This window comes from Hemitrygon akajei, chromosome 31 (assembly GCF_048418815.1).
Source record: "Hemitrygon akajei chromosome 31, sHemAka1.3, whole genome shotgun sequence".
Lineage (NCBI taxonomy): Eukaryota > Metazoa > Chordata > Chondrichthyes > Myliobatiformes > Dasyatidae > Hemitrygon > Hemitrygon akajei.
Genome location: NC_133154.1, coordinates 22,223,182 through 22,246,573, shown reverse-complemented (window position 1 = coordinate 22,246,573; position 23,392 = coordinate 22,223,182). Strand labels below are relative to the sequence as shown.

Here is a 23,392-nt window from a genome sequence, read left to right as displayed (position 1 = left end):
TATAAACATGAGAAAGTCTGCAGGTGCTGGAAATCCAGAGCAACACACACAAAATGCTGGAGGAGCTCAGCAGGTCAGGCAGCATCTACGGAGAGGAGTAAACAGCCGATGTTTCGGGCTGAAACCTTTCTTCAGGACTGAAGGAGAAGGAAGCTAGCTGAAAGATGGCATGAATCCCAATTTCTCCTTCCAGTAAAAAAAAAATCCCTTCCCCTCCCCTCTTCTTCTATTCCCCACTCTGGCCTCTTACCCTCTTCTCATCTGCCTATCACCTCCCCCTGGGTCCTCTCTTCCTTCTCTTTCTCCTATGGTCCACTCTCCTCTCGTATCAGATTTCTTCCTCTTCAACCCTTTATTTTTCCAACCCACCTGGCTTCACCTATCACCCACTAGCTAGCCTCCTTCTCCAACCCCCCCAACCTTTTTATTCTGGCATCTTCCCCCTTCCTTCTCAGTCCTGAAGAAGGGTCTCGGCCTGAAACGTCGACTATCTATTCATTTCCATAGATGCTGCTGAGTTCCTCCAGCATTTTGTGTGTATTGTCTTGATAACAGAAGCTGCTTTCTAGTGGCAGTATTCCTTGTAGATATGCTCAATGGTGGAGTGAGCTTTGGCTGTGCAACATACTGGTACATAGCAACCTTCAAGTCTCCATGAAACTGTAACCTCTCCTCCTGCAAAACACTTTGCTGAATTGGTCAAGGCTTCTTTGGGAAACAGGACGCCCAAAATTGGAGCAGCACACACAAAATGCTGTTGGAACGCAGCGCCTACGGACGGGAAATGGACAGCTGAAGTCTTTGGCCGAGATCCTTCGTCAGTCCAGCTGCCTAACCTGAGGTGTTCTCTAGCATTTTGTGTCTGCTGCTCCAGATGGTCTCTTCTCAGTCTTCCTAATTAATGTTATCACTCCAGTTTTATAGAATCGCAGACAGTTATAGTATAGATTGAAACCATTGGGCCCATCATACATATGCCAACTCCAAATATAGCAATCCTGTCAGTCAATAAATTGGACTCTTGACCTCACAATCTGCCTTGTTATGATTTGTACCTCATGGTTCACCTGCTCTGCACTTTCTCCACAGCTGTTACACTTTACTCTGCATCCAGTCACTGCTTTAACCTGTTCTACCTCAATGCACTGTGTAATGATTTGATCTGTATGAACGGTATGCAACACAGGCTTCTCAAGGTATCTTGGTACAGGTGCCAATATAAACCAATTTCAATATCAATCCCCTTTTCCAATCCCATGTAAATTATGCTCTCTTTTGTGCCAATCCAATTGCTTTTTGAAGGCCCCAAATGGCTATTTCCACCCTGCATTACAGCTACAGAGTAAATAAAGAATTCAGCACATTTCCCTTACACAGGGAAATCTGCAGATGCTGGAAATCCAGAGCAACACACACACAATGCTGGAGGTACTCAGCAGGTCAGGCAGCATCTATGGAAATGAATGAATGGTTGGGATCTTGCTATTAGCCTACTTATTCATCTGTAGAATGTGGGTGTTACTGGCAGGCTCAGTTTTAATTGCCCATCCCTGAATGCCTTGGAGAAGGTGAGACACCTGTTTGAACTGTAGTGCTGATCCTGGGCAAATTATGAGGTACCTTATATTTTTATTCTTTTTTACTTCTCTTCTAATATTTCCATACTTGTATATTTGTGCACTTGTAATGCTACCTGTGACACTAATTTCCTTTGGGACCAATAAAGTATCTCCCTATCTATCACATATTCATGCTGCAAACTTCCCTATCTGCTAACACAAACACACGAGATTCTGTAGATGCTGGAAAACCAGAGCAACACACACGATAGAGGAACACAGCATCCACGGAGAGGAATAAACGGTCAACATCTCGGGACAAGACCTTTCGTGAGGACAGCCATTGTCAGGCTGGCTGCCGGTGCACCTTTCGACTGAAATCAGTGTATTATTGTCATATGTGCCAAGACACAGTGAAAAGCTTGACTTGCATACTGATCCTACGGGTCAGATCATCTCACACTGAGGTAGAACAAGGTAAAACAACAATGCAGAATAAAGTTTAACATCTGCAAAGAAAGTGCAGAGCAGGTGAACAGCACAAGTTCAACGTTCAAAGTAAAATTCATTATCAAGATAGATACATATCACCACACACTACCCTGAAATTAATTTTCTTGCAAGTATTTACAGGAAAATAAAGAATACAATTGAATTTATGAAAAACTAAACAGAATCAAATACTGACAACCAACCAAGCAAAGAAGAAGACAACTTGCTCAAATAAATAATACCAAGAACATAAGTTGTAGAGTCCTTGGAAGTGAATCTTCCAGGATGAAGAGGTCAATACTCCCCAATGCCATAAGGCTTTACAATTCTACCGCCAGGACTTAAGAACTTTTTAAAAGCTATTATTAATGCTTTTTGAGATAGTGATTTAGATGCATATCATATTTTTTACTGAGTTAAGTATTGTATGTAATTAGTTTTGCTACAACAAGTGTATGGGACATTGGAAAAAATGTTGAATTTCCCCATGGGGATGAATAAAGTATCTATCTATCTATAGGTTATGGAGTCAGTTCATTGCTGAGGTGAGTGAAATTATCCACGTTGATTTATCGTTCTAGGGTAATAACTGTTCCTGAACCTGACTGCTTGGGACCAAAGGTCGCTGTGCCTTCTGCCTGATGGTAGCAGCGAGAATAGAGCATGGCCTGGGTGGTGAGGGCCCTTGATACTGAAGGTTGCTTAACCTTGTGGCAGTAAGATGCAAGATCATGGAGTCGAAGGTCCATCTTATCAGCTGTGAAGCAGGGAACACAGTAATCCCTCATTCCCTGCAATACAGCCATCTTGCCCTCAATCTAGTTCTCCAGTGACTGCATTTTTGCTAACAAAATGCAGGGTAGAGGAAGTTTTACACCTCGACATTTTAAGTGCTTAACCCTCTCGGTGTCAAACTCCCAGATCTATCCCTCTGCCCTTTTCTCTTTAAATAATATTTCAAATCCACTACCCTCAAAACCCATAGTCAGTCCATCCTCTTCTCATAACCACAGCTTATTGGAAGATTGTTTGCTCTTCTGCAAAGTAAACTGACTCCAGGCCAGAAGCAAACATTGTTAGTGGAGGTGACATCATCTTCTTTGTGGTATAGTGTCATAGTGGGGCGGTATGGTAGCATAGCGGTTAGAGTGTAGTGCAGGGGCGGCCCGGGTTCAATGCCGCTGCTGTCTGTAAGGAGTTTGTATGTTCTCCCCATGACTTCGGCTTTCCTCCGGGTGCTCCGGTTTTCACCCATATCCCAAAGATGTTTGGTTAGTAGGTTAATTGGGCAGCACCAGCTCATCGGGCCAGCAGAGCCTGTTACTGTGCTGTGACTCTAAATAAATAAAGGCATGGATCGTTAAAAGTGACTGTGTAAATAAAGTTTGTAAAACAAGAGTAAACAGAAGACATTGTTTCTTGGAACACAAAAGTACCAAAGTAAGAGGAGAGTATTAAATGCTTTAGCTGGGGAACTTTGAGCGAAGAATACAAAACTGCAAAAATAGAGCACTGATTCACCATGACACAAAAGTCAGTTTGCATTATTTCCGTGGCAGATCAGGCGCTTAAAGGCAACCCGATAAAGGTTTATGAAAGGTTATTGACCAGTAAGTAGTATATGATTGGGTCCAAAAGTTGGCGAGTTTCTAACAAGTGTCAACATTTAACACAAATGCAAAATAGAAGTGAAAGGGAAGTTCAATCAATCTGCAGATACAAAGAGTAATTCTCTTCCTTGTGGGCCAGAATTAGAGCAGAATCCACAGTACAGGAAATGAGACAGGACTTGAAAAAGACAATTGGACTGTGGCATTTCACCTCATTATTTTAAAATTAATGGCAAGCTTCATTTATAAAACATCGTCAACATCTTAAAGGTGTGATATAGATCTGCTGTCAAAGAAAGTGACAGAAGGAATGGCTAGGTAAAATCACCTGAAACATGGACAAAAAAGCAGATTTTAAGGAGTTTCAAAGTTGAAGTTAAAGAAATGGAGAGCTTAGTCATAGAGTCATAGAGCATGGAAACAGGCCTTTTGGCCCAACTTGTCCATGCTGTGTTGCCAGTGATTAGTCCCATCTGCCCACATTTAGCCCTTTAAACCAAACCCACCACCCTATCCATATACTTATCTATGGCTTTTTGACACTATTAAATTGCCTGCCTTGACCATCGTTTCCAGCAGCTCATCCCAAACATGCAACATGCTTTCTGTGAAGAAGCTGCCCCTGACATCCATTTTAAATCTCTTTCCCCTAAACTTAAACGTTTCCCCTGAGCAACACACACAAAATTATGGAGAAACTCAGCAGCATCTACGGAGGAGAATAAACGGTCAATGTTTCTTCACCCCAACTGGAAAGGAAGGGGGCAGAAGCCAGAATGAGACCATGGGTGGAGGGGAAGGAGTACCTGCTGGCAGGAGATAGGTGAGACAAGGTGAAGGGAAAGGTGGGTGGTGGGGGGGGGGGGTTGAAGTAAGAAGCTGGGATGTGATAGGCAGAAAAGGTAAAGGGCTGAAGAAGGAGGAATCTGATAGGAGAGGAGAGAGGACCATGGGAGAAAGAGTAAGGGAAGGAGGAGAGGGAGGTGATGGGCAGGTGAGGAGAAAGGGTAAGAAGAGGGCCAGAATGGGGAATGGATAAGAGAGAAGGGGAGGAGGGAGATGCTATCAGAAGTCAATGTTCATGCCATCAAGTCAGAATACAAGTTGTCGCTCCTCCAGCCTGAGAGTGGCCACATGTGGCAGAAGAGGAGGCCATCGGAATAGGAATCAGGAAATCCTGCACGCTGCGGTGTAATTCCTCCAGCGTTTTGTGTGCGTTGGTCTGGATTTCCAGTATCTGCAGAACCTCTTGTGCTTTAATCCTGTGCCCTTGTGTTTCAGCAGCCCTTCGATAGGGAAAAAGACGATGTGTTGCCATCTTGTCTCTGCCCCTCATGATCTTACACACCTTGGGGAGCAACTTCAGAGCTTAACCGTGGCATCTTCAGGTGCAGCCGTCAACAGTAGGGTGGGTAATTTCGGTGATGTGTAGGCACAGATATTCTGGGAGGGCTTATAGGGATAGGAAAATAGAATTGTACAGTACAAATGTGCCTTTGACCCACTTTATCCATGCTGAATCACAATGCCTATCTACACTAATCCCATTGCCTACATCCATCCACTCCTTTCAAAACTAGGTACCCATCCAGATGCCTTTCAAATTTTACACAGAACAGTACAGCACAGGAACAGGCCCTCTGGCCCACAATGTTTTGCCAAGCCTATTAAATTTGTAATCAAATGGCCAACCAAACCAATCCCTTCTGCCTACACCATGTCCATATCCTTCCCTTTTCTTCACATTTATGTGTCTATTTCTTAAATATCCCTAATTTATCTGCCTCTGCCAACCACCCCAGGCAGCACAATCCACCATATATCACCTACCGTGTAAAATACTTGCCACTCACATCTCCTTTGAAGTTGCCCCCTCTTACTTTAAATGCATGTCTTCTGGTATTAGACATTTCATCCCTGAGAAATAGTGTCTGTCTACTCTGTCTATGCCTCTTATAATCTTATAAACCTCTATCACATCTCCCCTGAGCCTCTGCCGCTCCAAAAAAAAACAAGTTTGTCCAAATTCTTGTTATAGCATATGCCTTCTAATCCAGGTAAACCTCTTCTGCATCCTCTCCAAAGCCTTGAGATCCTCCCTATAATAGGGCAAGTATGCACTACTGCAGGTGCGGCCTCACTATAGTTTATTGTAAAACTCATTGCTGTAATTGTACCTGCCTCTGCCACCTCCTCTTGCAGCTCATTCCTGCTAATCACCATCCTCTGGGTAGAAAAACTTACCCTTCAGTTTTTCTTTAAATTTTTCCTCTCTTACCTTAAACCTGTGCCCTCCAGACCACCCTGCCCTAAGAAAAATGGCTCTATCCTGCCAATGTGTAAATCAATTTTATAATCCCTTATAAGATCCTCCCCTGGCTTCCTCCCTGTCCTGATCCAATCTCTCTTTATAAACAGTTGTCCAGTCCAGGCAACGCCCTGATGAATCTCATCTGCACTTGTCGTTACCGCATCCTTTCTATAGTGTGGTTACCAGCACTGTACACAATATTCCAAGTGTGATCCAGCTAACATCTTGTACAACTGAAAGATTAATATCCCATATCTTATACTCAATATCTTCCTTGGCCTTCTTCACTAGCCTGACCACCTGTATCTTCATTTTCAGGAAACTACAGACTTGCATCCCGAGGTCTCTCTCTGTTTGTCAATGCTTCTAAGGCCTTGTTATTTCCTCGCAATATCCGACCAGAATTTAACTTCCTAAAGTGCGTGACCTCACACTTGCCTGGATTAAGTTCCATCTGTGACCACTCCACCCGACCTTCCAGCTGATCTCTATCCCGCTGTGTCCCTGCTATCTTTGTTATCCACAGCCAATTTTCATGTCATCTACAAACTTGTGCATCAGACCCCTACAATTTCATCCATCATCAGTGACCCCCACCATCCAGGCCATGCTCTCTTCTCACTACTACCACCACCATGCAGGAGGTACAGGAGCCTTAGATTCCCCCGGATCAACAAGGTTCAGGAATAGTTATCACCCTACAACCGTCAGGCTCCTGAGCCAGTGTGGATAACTTCACTCACCACAAATGTGAACTGATTCTACAACCTACAGACTCACTTCCAAGGACTCTTTTACAATTCATTTTCTCAGGTTTTTTGTCTGCACGATTTGATTTCTTTTGCATATTGGTTGTTTGTCAGTCTTTGTTTATGTATCGATTTCTGTAAATTCTTGTGCTTTTTTTTATTTTCATGTAAATGCCTGCAAGAAAATGAATCTCAAGATAACAGATACATACTTCGATAATAATTTTTAATTTAACTTTGACATGTACAGATATTAGAAACAGCAAAAGTCCTAGCACTAATACTATGGTACACTACTAGTTAAAGCCTTCCATTCCAAAAAACACCCACCTAACAGTATCTCCTGTCTCCTGTCAGTTATCCAACTCGCCTTGGATCCCTTGTGCCTTAACCTTCTGGTCTAGCCCACCTTACGGGACCTGGTCAGAACCCTTACAGAAGTCCACCTAAAGAATGGACCTGAGTGTAGTCCACTCCACGTGGACCACTGGGTGAAGAATGAGAAATTAAAGGAGCCATCTGTGGTCAACCATATCGAAGATGATGATGAGAAAGAATGAAATCCTTTTACTCCAACTCTTTGAATGTCATGAGCAACTCTTATAGAAAGCAGAGACAGAAACTACATTAGAAAAAATTGGGAAGCACCCACACTCAGTGGCTTAGGGACATCATGTCCAGTCTATACCTTGAGAAGATCCATTATTCAACTCTCCATTTGGACATAAAGTTCCAAAAGGTGTGGGGACCCTTTCTTGAATATTTTTAGAATTCCCAGCCAAACTAAAGGTTCATCCCTTCTTCCTTTCCTCTGCACATAACTCCCTGACTTTCAGCATTCTCCGGTAAAATTCTACAAACTCAGACGTGTAAACATACACAAGTTTATGTTAGGAAAATACACCTTTTCTATACCAATGCAGTTCTGTGGGGATAAAGGTTCTGTTTAACCCTTTTTGCTAATGCAATGATGGCTTGGAGATGGGAATTGGGAGGGGTAGGTTGGGGCAGGGAGGCAACCAAAGCATGATTGTACTGTGGGTGCATCTCTTTCATTGATGTGGATTGTACATTTGTTATGTGCTGCACAAACCTCCTTTGTACTATGCTTTTTTTGATTTAAAAAAGTAAAAATATTGCTGAGAAAAAAAAATTGGGAAGATCAAAGACTTGATGAGTATGTGGGAGGAATAAAAGAAAGACTCATCACAAAATCTGAATCCACATTTCTATAATTCTCCAGCCTATTTATAGATTTGAGTCATCCCTCAATCTTTCCTGGTTTACTGCCTTTTATTCCACGCTGAACCTCAGTTTAAAAGAAATCCAAGTTATTAAAGACTCATTTCTCCTCTGAGAGTCGAAACCCAACTCACATTTTAAACCTGCCCCATTTTATTCAGATATGAGAACAAGTGCTTTCTTTCAAACCAGATTATTATTGATTAATTCTGGGACTGCACAATCAACAGAGATCCGAGGAGAACCTGAACAGTTTGAAAGTCAATTAACATTAAAAATTAGTAATTAAATGACTGCTATTCTTTTCTTCACTTGTGGTAACTTTCTCTGATCAAATTGCCAACCAAGGAATTTCACAATGTGATTTTTATACTTGCAACATTGGGAATTTTTTTTGAGATGCTCTATCTTTGAAACCTGGTAAACAATGAAGGTAAACTCTCGATCTCTAAACCTGCTTCGCTGTGGCCCTTGCACCTTATTGTCTACCTGAAATGTACTTTCTCTTTACCTGTAACTCAATATTCTGCTGCTATTGTGTTTTTTTTTGGCACCATCTCAGAGGAGTTGTGAACAGAATGGTTGGAATAGATAGCAAAGCTTTTTAGTCTATCCTGCTACACATGACAATAATAAATGAATTACTGAGCATACTGGCAGATATTCATAAACCTTTACCTCAAACTCACATAATTGTGAAATTTCTACAGGTGGAGAGCATTCTGCATCACCACCTCTAAGGAGGTTCCAAAGCACAGGATCATAAGAGACTGCAGAGGGTTGTAGATCAGCCAGATCCATCACTGCCACACTGCAAGTCTCCCTACCATCAAGGACATCTTCAAAAGGCGGTGGCTCCATTATCGAGAGCCCTCACCACCTCGGACATGCCTTCTTCTCACTACTACCATCAGAGAGGAGGTACAGGAGCCTGAAGACCCAAACTCAACATTTCAGGAACAGCTTCTTCCCCTCTGCCATCAGAGTTTTGAATGGACAATGAACCCATGAACACTACCTCACTATTTTTGCACTTCATTTATCTTTTTAAAAAAAGTATACATATATTATTTTGTATAATTATTTTCTGCATTGCGCTGGCTTGCTGCCACAAAACAACAAATGTCATGACATATGCTAGTGTCAATAAAACTGATTCCGAGAACGTCAAGAACAAACCGGATAGCCCCATCCCGATGGATGAATTTGAAGTATGAGTCTTCACCATTATACAATAGGTAGCCTTGTACAACAGAAAAGCCTTTGTTCTGACTCACCTCGATTGTGGACGCCTTCAGTAGTGCAATCTGGTCCTCCCGTGAGAGGTCAAGGAAGCCTGGGATCTGTTTGGCAAAGTCAACGATCTCCTGGACTGAAATGATGGCCAGCTCCGTGAAGTGTGCGAAGCGTTGCTGCCGGGTTTCCCGGTTATGGGGGTCGTTGCTCTGTGGCCAAGGCTGTGGAGGAAGACAAGGCTGAATGAAATGCTGCTTGTATTCAGTAATAACCCTCGACATTCACAGAACATAGATAGATAGATAGATACTTTATTCATCCCCATGGGGAAATTCAACATTTTTTCCAATGTCCCATACACTTGTTGTAGCAAAACTAATTACATACAATACTTAACTCAGTAAAAAAAAATATGATATGCATCTAAATCACTATCTCAAAAAGCATTAATAATAGCTTTTAAAAAGTTCTTAAGTCCTGGCAGTTGAATTGTAAAGCCTAATGGCATTGGGGAGTATTGACCTCTTCATCCTGTCTGAGGAGCATTGCATCGATAGTAACCTGTCGCTGAAACTGCTTCTCTGTCTCTGGATGGTGCTATGTAGAGGATGTTCAGAGTTTTCCATAATTGACCGTAGCCTGCTCAGCTACCGATGTTAAACTCTCCAGTACTTTGCCCACGACAGAGCCCGCCTTCCTTACCAGCTTATTAAGATGTGAGGCGTCCCTCTTCTTAATGCTTCCTCCCCAACACGCCACCACAAAGAAGAGGGCGCTCTCCACAAATGACCTATAGAACATCTTCAGCATCTCACTACAGACATTGAATGACGCCAACCTTCTAAGGAAGTACAGTCGACTCTGTGCCTTCCTGCACAAGGCATCTGTGTTGGCAGTCCAGTCTAGCTTCTCATCTAACTGTACTCCCAGATACTTGTAGGTCTTAACCTGCTCCACACATTCTCCATTAATGATCACTGGCTCCATATGAGGCCTAGATCTCCTAAAGTCCACCACCATCTCCTTGGTCTTGGTGATATTGAGACACAGGTAGTTTGAGTTGCACCATATCACAAAGTCCTGTATCAGTTTCCTATACTCCTCCTCCTGTCCATTCCTGACACACCCCACTATGGCCGTGTCATCAGCGAACTTCTGCACATGGCAGGACTCCGAGTTATATTGGAAGTCTGATGTGTACAGGGTGAACAGGACCGGAGAGAGTACGGTCCCCTGCGGCGCTCCTGTGCTGCTGACCACCGTGTCAGACCTACAGTCTCCCAACCGCACATACTGAGGTTTATCTGTCAAGTAGTCCACTATCCAATCCACCATGTGAGAGTCTACTCCCATCTCCGTTAGTTTGTGCCTTAAGATCTTGGGCTGGATGGTGTTAAAGGCACTAGAGAAATCAAGGAATGTAATCCTCACAGCACAACTGACCCCATCTAGGTGACAGAGTGATTTGTGCAGCAAATACGTGATAGCATCCTCCACTCCCACCTTCTCCTTATACGCAAACTGAAGAGGATCCTGGGCGTGCCCGGTTTGTGGCCTCAGATTCTGTATTATCAGCCGCTCCATGGTCTTCATCACGTGCGACGTCAAGGCAACAGGTCTGAAGTCATTCAACTCCTTTGGTTGTGGTTTCTTCGGTACCGGGACAATACAGGATGTTTTCCACTGTCTGGGTACTCTTCTCTGCTCCAGGCTCATGTTGAAGATGCGCTGTAGTGGTTCTCCCAGCTCAGTCGCACAGGCCCTCAGTAATCGTGGGGAAACTCCATCCGGTCCAGCCGCCTTGCTGGTACAGATCTTCCTCAGTTGACCTTCCACCTGTGCAGCCGTAATCCTGGGCGTGGGCAAGGTCTCCTGTGAGTGGCTATTTTCCTGTGAGGGAAGTAAGCCTGGTGTGCAGAACAGGACAGCACAGGAACAGGCCCTTCGGCCCACAACATCTGCGCTAACCAAGATGCCAAATTATACTAAATCTCTTCTGAATGCACGTGATTCATATACCACCTCCCATTCCCTGCTTATCCATGTGGCTGTCTATCTAACACCTCTTAAATGCAACTACTCAGTTCGTTTCCACCACCATCCCTGGCAGCCCGTTCCAGGTACCCACCACTTTCTAAGAAACAATCTTGCTCTGCACATCTCCTTTGTACTTTTCCCTCTCTCTCTTTAATTGCATGCCCTCTAGAACTTAAGATTTATACCCTAGGGGTAAGATTCCTTTCCTTGCGGGTAGGTTTGCTAGAGCTGTTCGGGAGGGTTTAAACTAATTTGGCAGGGTAATGGGAACCGGAGTGTTAGTGCTGAGGATGAGGTAGTTGGTTTACAAAGACAGGCAGTGTCTAGTGAGACTGCTAACAAAGGCCGGCTGATGACTGCAGTCAAAGGGATGAGCTTCAATGCAAAAGAGGACCAAAATCGAAAAAGACAGAAGCTGCTACACTTGAATGCACACAGTATACAGAATAAGATACGGCAGATGAACTCGTAGTACAGTTACAGATTGGCATGTATGATGCTGTGGGCATTAACTCAATCATGGCCGAAATAAGATTACAGCTGGGAGTTTAATGTCCAAGAAAAAAACAAAAGGCAGGTTAAGCAGGGTAGGTAAAAAAAAATCTGCTGGTAAAAAATCAAATCCTTAGAAAGACCCTGATGGGAGTATATACAGGCTTCCTAAAGGTAGCAAAGATGTGGTCTACAAATTACAACAGCACAAAGGACAATATTACAATAGTCATGGGGATTTCAACATGTCGACAGATTGGGAAAATCAGATTGGTGGTGGATCCAAGAGGGGAATTTTGTTGAATGCCTGTGAGATGGCTTTTTAGATCATAGTTGAGCCCAGTCGGGGATCGCCTATCCTGGATTCGGTGTCATGCAATGAACTGTAACTTATTAGGGAGCTTAAGGTACAGGAGCAAACACGAGGAAATCTGCAGATGCTGGAAATTCAAACAACACACTCAAAGTGTTGGTGGAACACAGCAGGAACAAAGCCTGCTGTGTTCCACCAGCATTTTGTGTATGTTGTTAAGGTACAGGAGCCCTTCGGAAACAGTGACCATATGATTTTCGTCCACCATCAACTCTGCTCTCGAACACATCTCTCCCATTTCCCGCACATCTGCCCTCACCCCATCCAACCGCCACCCCACTCGGGATAGGGTTCCCCTTGTCCTTACATACCACCCCACCAGCCTCCAGGTCCAACATATAATTCTCCATAACTTCCGCCACCTCCAACGGGATCCCACTACCAAACACATTTTTCCCTCCCCCCTCTTTCTGCTTTTCGCAGGGATCGCTCCCTACACAACTCCCTTGTCCACTCGTCCCCCCCATCCCTTCCCACCGATCTCCCTCCTGGCACTTATCCTTGTAAACAGAACAAGTGCTATACCTGCCTTTACACTTCCTCCCTCACCACCATTCAGGGCCTCAGACAGTCCTTCCAGGTGAGGCGACACTTCACCTGTGGGTCGGCTGGTGTGGTATACTGTGTCCGGTGCTCCCGGTGTGGCCTTTTATATATTGGTGAGACCCAACGCAGACTGGGAGACCATTTCGCTGAACACCTACGTTCGGTCCGCCAGAAAAAGCAGGATCTCCCAGTGGCCACACATTTTAATTCCATGTCCCATTCCTATTCTGATATGTCTATCCATGGCCTCCTCTATTGTCAAAATGAATCCAAACTCAGGTTGGAGGAACAACACCTTATATACCAGCTGGGTAGCCTCCAACCTGATGGCATGAACATTGACTTCTCTAACTTCCGTTAATGTCCCTCCTCCCCTTCTTGCCCCATCCCTGACATATTTAGTTGTTTGCCTGTTCTCCATCTCCCTCTGGTGCTCCCCCCCCCCTTTCTTTCTCCTGAGGCCTCCCATCCCATGATCCTTTCCCTTCTCCAGCTCTGTATCACTTTCGCCAATCACCTTTCCAGCTCTTAGCTTCATCCCACCCCCTCCGGTCTTCTCCTATCATTTCGCATTTCCCCCTCCCCCCACTACTTTTAACTCTCTTACTATCTTTCCTTTTGGTTAGTCCTGACGAAGGGTCTCGGCCCGAGACGTCGACAGCGCTTCTCCCTAGAGATGCTGCCTGGCCTGCTGTGTTCTACCAGCATTTTGTGTGTGTTACCATATGATAGAATTCACTTTGCAATTTGAGAGGGATAAACTGAAGTCAGATATATCAGTATTACAATGGGGTACAGAGGCATGAGAGAGAAGCTGGCCAAAACTGAATGGAAGGGAACACTAGCAGAGCAGCAATGGCTGGAGTTTCTAGGAGTAATTCAGAAGGTGCAGGATATATCCCAAAGAAGTAGTATTTTAAAGGCAGGACGATGTACCCATGGCTGATAACAGAAGTCAAAGCCAATAAAAACCAAAGGGAGTCAACATAATAGAACAAAAATTAATAGGAAGCTTTTAAAAAACAACAGAAAGCAACTATAAAAGTCACAAAGAAGGAAAAGATGGAATACAAAAGTAAACTAACCCATAATAGATATCAGACTGCTGGAAATTTATGCTGAAGAGATAGTAATAGGGGGCAAAGAAAGGCGGATGAACTTAATAACTTTGCATCAGTCTTCACTGTAGAAGATACTAGCTGTATGATGGAAGTTCGAGAATGTCAGTAGGCAGAAGTGAGTGAAGTTGCAATTACTAGAGAAGATGCTTGGGAAACTGAAAGGTCTGAAGGTAGATAAATCACCTGGACTAGATGGCCTACACCTCAGGGTTCTGAAAGGGGTGGCTGAAGAGACTGTAGAGGCATTAGTAATGACCTTTCAAGGATCAATGGATTCTGAGGAATGGAAAATTACAAATGTCGCTCCACTCTTCAAGAAGGGAGAGGGGCAGAAGAAAGAAAATTATAGGCCAGTCAGTCTGACCTCAGTGATTGGGAAGATGTTGGAGTCAAATGTTAAGGATGTGGTCTCAAGGTACTTGGAGGCACATGATAAAATAGACTAAAGTCAGCATAGCTTCCTTAAGGGAAAATCTTGCCTGACAAATTATTAGAATTATTTGAAGAAGTAACAAGCAGGATAGACAAATGATAATTGGTGGATGTTGCATTCTTGTATTTTCAACAAGGTGCCACACATGAGGCTGCTTAACAAGAACCCATTTGATAAGAGCCTATGATATTGCAGGAAAAATACTCGCATGAATAGGGCATTGGCTGATTGGCAGGAAGCAAAGAGTGGGAACGAAGGAAGCCTTTTCTGGTTGACTGCCAGTGACTAGTGGTTGGGACTGCTTCTTTTTATGTTATATGCCAATGATTTGGATGACAGAATCGATGGCTTTCTGGCTGTTTGCCACAAAGATAGATAAAGGGGCAGGTAATTTTGAGGAAGCAGAGAACCTGCAGAAGGACTTGAGACAGATTAAGTGAATGGACAAGGAAGCGGCAGATGCAATACAATGTCGAGAAGTGTATGATCATGTACTTTGTAGAAGAAATAAAAGCACAGACTATTCTCGAAATGGAGAAAAAAATCTGAGGTGCAAAGGGACTTGGGAGTCCTCATTCAGCAAGCCCCAAAGGTTAATTTGCAAGTTGGTGAGGAAGGCAAATGCAATGTTAGCGTTCAATTCGAGAGGACTAGAATATAAAAGCAAGGATGTAATGTTGGAGGCCTCACTTGATTGTGAGCAGTTTTGTGCTCCTTATCTCAGAAGGGATGTGCTGACATTGGAGGATGTTCACAAAAATGATTCTGGGATTGAAAGGCTTGTCATATGAAGAGCGCTTGACGGCTCTGGAATTAAGAAGAATAAAGGGGGGGGGATCTCATTGAAACCTATTGAGTGTTGAAAGGCCTCGATAGAGTGGATGTGGAGAGGATGTTTTCTATGGTGGCAGAGTCTAAGACCAGAGGACACAGTCTCAGAATAGAGGGTAGCCCATTTAGAATGGAGATGAGGAGAAATTTCTTGAGCCAGAGAGTGGTGAATCTGGATTTTGATGCCACAGGCGGTTGTGGAGGAAACAGATCAGCCATGATAAAATAGTGGAGCAGACTCAATGGGCCAAATTCTGCTCCTATATCTTATGGTCTTCTGATTCTGACTGTCTACCCTATCTGAGTCCCTCAATTGTATAAAGCTTACAGATCCAGATTATAATTTTAAGACTCAGCCAGCTCCATCCTTCCTACATTTTCAAGAGCGGTGTCTCAAGAAAGTGGCATTTATCACTAAGGACTCACGCAATCCAGGACATGCTCTCTTCTCGTTACTACCTTCAGGGAGGAGGTAGAGAAGCCCTATACACACAGCAATTCAGAAATAGCTTCTTCTGTTATCTGATTTCTGAATAATCCAGTAATACGTATTCCTTACTTTTGCAATATTTATATGTTACAGCAATTTTATATCTTTGCACTGTACCGCTGCCACAAATGAATAAATTCCACATCATCTGAGTTAGTGTTAATAAATCTGACTCTGAAATTCTTTAAGTCCCCCCTCAACCTCTGAACCTCCAGATATGACCACACAAGTTTGTCCAGCACCCCTTTGTTCTGCCACAAAAGGCAGGATGTTTCAGTACCCAAACATTTCAATTTGACTTCTCACTCTGACATGACAGTTCATGGCCTCCTCTACTGCCATAATGAGGACGTAAGAAATAGGAACAGGAGCAGGCCATCAGGTCTGTCAAACCTGCTCCACCATTCAATAAAATGACGGCTGATTCTGACCACAGTCTCATCTCCACCTACCTGCCTTTTCCCCATAACCCTCAATTCCCTTAATATGCAAAAATCTATCCAACCTTGACTTAAATATATTTACTGAGGTAGCCACCACTGCTTCATAGTCTGGTTGGAGGAACAACACCTCATATTCCGTCTGGGTAGCTTTTAACTTGATGGCATAAAACCACAAGACATTGGAGCAGAATTAGGCCATTCAGCCCATTTAGTCTTCTCCACCATTCAATCATATTTGATTTATTTTCCCTCTCAATTCTCCCAGTCTTACCTTCTCTCCGTAACCTTTGGTGTCCTTACTAATCAAGTTCTTATCAATCTCCAAGTTAAATATACCCAATGACTTAGCCTCCACAGTTGTCTGTGGCAATGAATTCCATAGTTTCACAGATCTTGGCTAAAGAAATTCCTTCTCGCCTCCGTTCTAAATGGACATCCTTCTATTCTGAGGCTGTGCCCTCTGGTCCTAGACCCCCCCCCCCTCTACTATTGGAAACATCCTCTGCACGTCCACTCTATCTCGGCCTGTCAATAGTCGACAGGTTTCAGTGAGATCCTCCCTCCTCCTTCTAAATTCCAGCAAGTACATGCCCAGAGCCATCAAACACTCCACGCCCATTAACCCTTTCATTCCTGGGATCATTCTCATGAACAACCCCCGCACCCTCTCCAACACCAGCACATCTTTTCTTCAAAATTCAGAATCGGGAAAAGGTTTAATATCACCGGCATATGTCGTGAAATTTATTGTTTTGCAGCAGCAGTACATTGCAATAATAATAATAAAACTATAAATTATAATACATTTCAAACATTAATAAGTAGAGCAACAAGAAAAAAATGTGTTCCTGAAACGTTGAGTGTTTCTCCAGGCTCTTGATCTCCTCTTCGATGGTGGCTCCTGGGTGATGGGAGTCCTTAAAGATGGATGCCGCCTTTTGAAGATGTTCTCGATGCTGGGGAGGCTACTGCCCATGAGAGAGCTGTCTGAGTTTACATTTTTCTGCAGCTTTTTCCTATCCTGTGCAGTGGCCTCTCCATACCAGGTGGTGATGCAACCAGTTAGAATGCTTTCTGCAGAACATCTGGAGAAATTTGTGAATATCTTTGGAGACATACCAAGTCGCCTCTAACTCCTAATATAGCATGTCATGCCTTCTCACTAATCACAATACTCCAAATGTATTCTAACCAGCACCTTATAAAGCCTCAGCATTACATCCTTGAAATAAACACTAACATTGTGTTTGACTTCCTTACTATAAACTGCTTCTTTCTTGAAGATGCTAAGAATCGTAACAAAGATTTAAAGACTAGCTTTATTTGTCACATTCAGCGAAATGCATCATTTTCCATCAAATCAAATCAACAAGGATTGTGCTGGGCAGCCTGTAATCACACCAAATGAAGCCATTTGGCCCACTTGGTCTCTGCTAGCTCCCAGGGAACAATTAAATTAGTCCCATTCCCTATTTTCTCATTTCCTCTATCCCTCTATTCTCTCACACAAACACCTTTCAACTCCTCTAATTCTTTTACTCGTTAACCTAAACCAAAATTTTTTTGTAGTCGATTATCTTAAATCACATCTCTGGAAAGGGGGAGGAAACTGAGGCGTGTAGAGGAAGCCCACAGCATCACAGGGAGAACGTGTGAACTCCATAAGGGCAGCACCAAAGGTCACAACCAGATGAGTCCTCAGATCTGTTGGACAGATCACTGTCTCCTACAGCCCTTTCCTGATAGGAGAGGGACTCAACGACATCGAAAGAGGGGCTGACCTGGGGTGGCACAGTACTGCAGCGGTTAATGTAATGCCACTACAGCACCAGTGGTCCAGGTTCAATTCCCAACGCGGTCTGTAAGGAGATTGTACATTCTCCCCATGGCCGCCTGGGTTTCCTCCAGGTGTTCTGGCTTCCACCCACATTCCAGACACACATGGGTTAATAGGTGAATGGGACAGAAGGGCCAGCATCTCTAAACAAAACATCAACAGGATTCGTGCCCGTAAAGGGCATCGACAGAGGGAGTGCATAGCCAGAAGTCAGGAATCAGGAGACAAGACGCTAAAACAAAGCCTACTCCAGCGGGTGCCAAAGATCGCCCTGCAATATCTCAAAGCAAAACTCTGAATAATCGATGCAGCACAGCGAAAAGGGCTGAGTCGAGGTCCGTGGCTAAACTCACACTTTTCCGTAAAATAAGAGATAAGGCATAGGAGCAAAATTAGGCCATTCAGCCCATTAAGTCTGCTCTGCCATTCGATCAGGGCTGATTTCAAATTCCTCTCAACCCCTTCTTTCCGCCTTCTCCCACTAACCTTTGACATACTCACTAATCAAGAAACTATCAACCGTCACTTTAAATATACCCAATGACTTGACCCCCACAGACGTCTCTGGCAATGAGTTCCACAGATTCACCACCACTAGATAAAGAAATTCCTCCTTATCTTTGCTTTAAAGGGACATCCTCATATTCTGAGGCAATCCCCTCTGGTCCTAGACTCCCTCACTATTGCAAACATCCTCCCCAGATCCACTCTATCTTGGCCTTAAATACATCCATCTCCTTATATATTATATATATCTCCTTACACGGTCTACATCTCCCAAAGCCTCTCCGTGTCCTCCTTGTAACCTACAAGGTCATCTGGCTGAACCATCAGCAAATATATGAAATTGTAATGAAATACCAGGATGCTGCCGGGATTAGAGAGCATGTCTCATGAAGACAGGTTGAGCGAGTTCGGGCTTTTCTCTTTGGAATGAAGGTGGGTGAGAGGTGACTAGATAGAGGTGTATAGATGATGAGAGGCATAGATAGATAGATACCACCTCTATCTGGTATGGAGGGGTCACTGCACAGAGGGATGTAAACTCAGTCAGCTGCACCGTGGGCACCAGCCTCTCCACCATAGAGGAAATCTTGGAAAGGCAATGCTTCAAGAAGGCAGCATCCATTTTGAAGGGACCTCACCATCTGGGAAATGTCCTTTTCTCATTAGTACCATCAGAGAGGAGGTACAGGAGCCTGAAGACACACACTCAACAATTCCATACACTAAACAACTTCTTCCCCTCCACCATCAGATTTCCAAACGGACAACAAACCAACCCATGAGCATTGCATGTATTTTTTGCTCTCTTTGCATTAATTTATTTTTTAAAAAATACTTCTTATAGTTTATGGTATAGTTTACATATTGCACCGTAATGCTGTCACAGAACAGCAAATTGTCAGTGATAATACACCTGACTGTGATTCTGCAATTCACTGCCAGAAAGGGCAATGGGAAATGGAAAAAAATATTGAAGAATAGTCATCTTGTGATGAAGTTTTCAAAAGGACAGGTACTTAGAGTCAGCCCTTCGGCCCATCTAGTCCATGCCAAACTAATATTCTGCCTAGCCCCTAAAGTAGAAACTGTATCACAGTGACAGGAACCGAGGAACAGGAATGACTGAGTTGCTTTCATAGAGAGCTGGCCGTGACACTTTACATACAGCGATTGCCACTGTCTGTGAAGAGTTTGTACGTTCTCCCCCTGACGGCAAGGGGTTTCTCCAAGTATGTTGGTTTCCTCCCCCATTCCAAAGACAAAGAGGGTAAGGTTAGTGAGTTGTGGGCATGCCATCTCGGACACCTGCACACTGCCCACGGCACATCCTCACATTGTGTTGGCTGATGACGCAAACGAGGCATTTCGCTGTATGTTTCAATGTTCCTGCGACAAAAACGTTGATCTTTCTGCTTCCAGGCTACAATAAGTAGGAAACCTGAATGGATTCTCTCCCCTGCGCTCCCCAGCATCAGGCACAGTCATAGACCAGCTGCTTCTCAACATACCGTGCACTGCTCCGCAATACTAAGGGTGGTGTTGGGGAAAGAATAGTGCCAGCTAATAATTAATAAATAGGGATGTGGATTGTGCTAATGTGGTAACAGGGATCCACAGACAAAAGTAGAGATACGGAATACAGCAGCGACAACGTCCAAGTTTCAGAAACTTCTCTGATTATGTTTAGCACCTATAGTTGTAAAAAAAAATTGGATTTACTGTTAGACCTGTGGATGATAGTTTTATTCTGTAATCAGGACCCAATTTGTTACTCAATTAAGCCTTCCTATTGCCACCATTTGCACGGGGGGGGGGGGGGGGATGGAGATACGTCTCTGTCAAAGAGATGCAAGGCGCTCCTTCCGTCTGCTAGCCTGTAGGTCACCCTTGGGCAAGGTGTAGCATTTGCTTAGCCTCCCCGCCCAGTCACTTGAAGGCATGGGAGCAGGTGGTGGATGGTCATATGAGCAGCCGGTGGATATCACCTAAGTCCTGGTTAAGTGAGCACTGATGCCAGGTAGACAACCTCGACAAAGTATTGATAATGGCTGGAGTCACCTGTCTTATAAAGACACTGTCCAGAAAAGTTAATAGCAAACCACTTCTCTAGAAAAACTTGCCAAGGACAACCATGGTCATCGAAAGACCATGATCACCTTCGTCATAGGCCACGGCACATTAATGAACAAACAAATAGCCACCATTCTGTTATAACAGTATAGCTTTACTGGCAATCTCATCAACCGAGGATGCAAATCTGTACCAAATTTATGATCAGGTTTAACTGGTTTCACACCAGTTTTTAATAAATCACCTGGTATTTCGAAAACCAACTCCATGTGAACTTTCAGTTTGCTCCTACAGCGGGCATTCTCCACCAACTTGCATCTAACTACAGCAGCTTTATTAAAACCGAATGATGAAAGTGTGTTTAATGCTGACGCTGTGTAAGCAATGACTTTTGGGTGGATAAGTGCATTATCAAAGCTTCAATAACAACTGGTGATCGCATTAACCAACGCATTTTTATGGCATCATAAAATAATCAAGTAGCTCATCCCCATGGCAAGTGCATTGCCTGGTGAGATGCAAACTGACTTCTAATCTGTATTGGTTTATCTCGGTTGGGACGGGGAACTGAGCTCCAGGAATCCTGGTCTTGGGAGGAGCTTTTCCATGTTCTCTGATTAAAGAGTCATCATCATTATGATGTAGGCGATCACAGTACCATGACTGTCCTTGGAAAATATACAGAAGTCGTTTGCTATTAATTTCTTCTGGGCAGTGTCTTTCCAAGACAGGTGAACCCAGCCATTATCAATACTCTTCAGAGATTGCCTGCCTATTGTCAGTGGTCACACAACCAGGACTTGTGATGTGCACCAGCTCCTCATACGACCATCCACCGCCTGCTCCCATGGCTTCAGGTGACCCTGATCGGGGGCTAAGCAGATGTAAGGCTCATGGATCAAGTTTTGGAAAATGGAGTTAGGCTGGATGGCTGCTTTTTGCCTAGCTGAGACACGATGGATCAAATAGCCTCCATCTGCGCCATAAATCCTCAATGAAATAATTCAAGTTCTTAAATTCACAAGAATCTACAGATCTTCAAGGAGCGATGCCTCAAAAAGGCAGCATCCGTCACTGACTACCCCCATCACCCGGGACATGCTCTCATCTCACTGCTGATAGAGAGAGGAGATACAGGAGCTTGAAGGCACACACTCAGTGGTTCAGGGACAGCTTCTTCCCCTCTGCCGTTAGATTTCTGAATGGACAGTGAATCCATGAACACTACCTCACTAATTTTTCTTTGTTTCTAACTGTAATTTACCATTTGTATTGCAATGTACTGCCGCCACATAACAACAAATTCCGCGACACATGCCAGTGATATTAAAGCTGACTCTGATTAAATAGCACAAGCATTCTTTACATGAACGTCTCCGTCACCAAGCGTTAGGTCAGGACTGCAGCGTAGCAATTAGCGTGTTGCTTTATAGGACCAGCAATCATCAGCTGGGGTTCGATTCCCGCCACTGTCTGGAAGGAGCTCGCAAGTTCTCCCCGTGACCACATGGGATTCCTCGGGGTGCTCCAGTCCCGTCCCCCCCCACCATCCCAAAGACGAGATAGTTCGGGTTAGTAAATTAGGGCATGCTACATTGGTACCAGAAGCATGGTGATACTTGTGGGCTTCCCCCAGCACAAACTCGAACGGTGTTTGTCATTGAAGCTTCAAAGTACATGTGACAAATAAAACTAATCATCTCTCTCTCGTGCAACCCAAGCAGAGGGCAGTAAATGTCCAGCAATGCACTGACCAGCCAGCCCAGATCCCGCATTCACACTGAAGCAACCTCAAGCCACAAACAAGATGATGGAGGAAGTCAGCAGGTCGGGCAGCATTTCACTGCATGTTCCGACGTTCGCGTGACAAAGGTAACCTAATCGACTCCAGACTCACCGTGACTTTGGGCTGGTCACTGAACGACCGCTTGTTACACTGCTGCTGGGCGGCCACCAGCTGCTGAATCATCGCCTCCTGCTCCGGCGTCAGCCGTACCACGTCCACGCTCACGGGCGAGTCCTCCGCTGCCGCCAGCACCGCCTGCGCCAGGTCCTCCTCCCGCTTCTTCTGCTTCTTGCTGCGGATCTGCTCTTCCGACAGGACGCCTGCGGGCAGTGACAAGCACGATCAGAGACCCCGGGAGAGTCGGAACACACGAGGCCACGTTCTGCCGAAACAGATGGACCGTTGTGTGGATAAACGCGAAGGCACCACTTTGGCACACGATGGTGAGAGATCAGGTAGTGTTGGTGTTCAATGGGACTAACAACATGGAACAGTACAGTGCAGGAGCAGGCTCTTCGGCCCATCTTATCCATGCTGAACATGATTCCAAATGGATCACAATTCCAATGGGCACATGGATGATAGAAAAAAGGATGGTTATGTAGGAGGGAAGGGTTAGATTAATCATAGAGTAGGTTTAAAGGTCAGCACAACATCATAGGCTGAAGGGTTGTACCACACTGTAATGTTCTATGTCCTAAACTAAATCTTTTCTGCCTTTACATGGTCCATATCCTTCCACTCCCTGAACATTCAAGTGTCTAACTTCAGTATTAACTGCTTCCACCACCACTCTGTGTAAAACAAAACTAGCACCACATACATCTCTTACCAACCCCCCTCACCTCTAATGCATGCCCTCTAGCATCTGATATTTCTACCATGGGAGAAAGATTCTGTCTGTCCACTTTATCTCCGCCTCTCATAATTTTATAAGCTTCTACCAGGTCTCCCGAGACTTAAACACTCCAGAGAAAAGAATTCAAGCTTGTCCAACCTGTCTGTGTAGTTCAGAATCCAGGCAGCACTCTGGCAAAACTCTTGAGTCTCTCCAGGCTCTGCCTGCTTCCTATACTAGTTTGTACACACCATAAGATTATAGACACAGAATTTGGTCATTTGGCTCTTTGAGTCTGTTCTGCCATTCGATCATACTTACTGCTCGTTATGCTGCTGGTGTTTGGGGCAGCAACAAAGGTCCTCCACCTCTGTCTGTACAGAGGGATT

The 23,392-nt window shown here is 44.3% G+C and overlaps 1 protein-coding gene across 3 annotated transcripts in view; it reads right to left on the bottom strand.

Annotated features, from left to right (window-relative positions):
• Nucleotides 1–23,392, bottom strand: part of LOC140719119 (oxysterols receptor LXR-beta-like) — a 95,175-nt gene that overhangs the window by 20,489 nt on the left and 51,294 nt on the right. For all 3 annotated transcript variants that reach the window (XM_073033507.1, XM_073033508.1, XM_073033506.1), the window contains 2 exons: nt 22,277–22,485; nt 9,241–9,420 (listed from right to left, as the gene is read on the bottom strand). In XM_073033507.1, the coding sequence (XP_072889608.1) occupies nt 9,241–9,420; nt 22,277–22,485 (389 nt within the window). The remainder of the gene's footprint in view (nt 1–9,240; nt 9,421–22,276; nt 22,486–23,392) is intronic.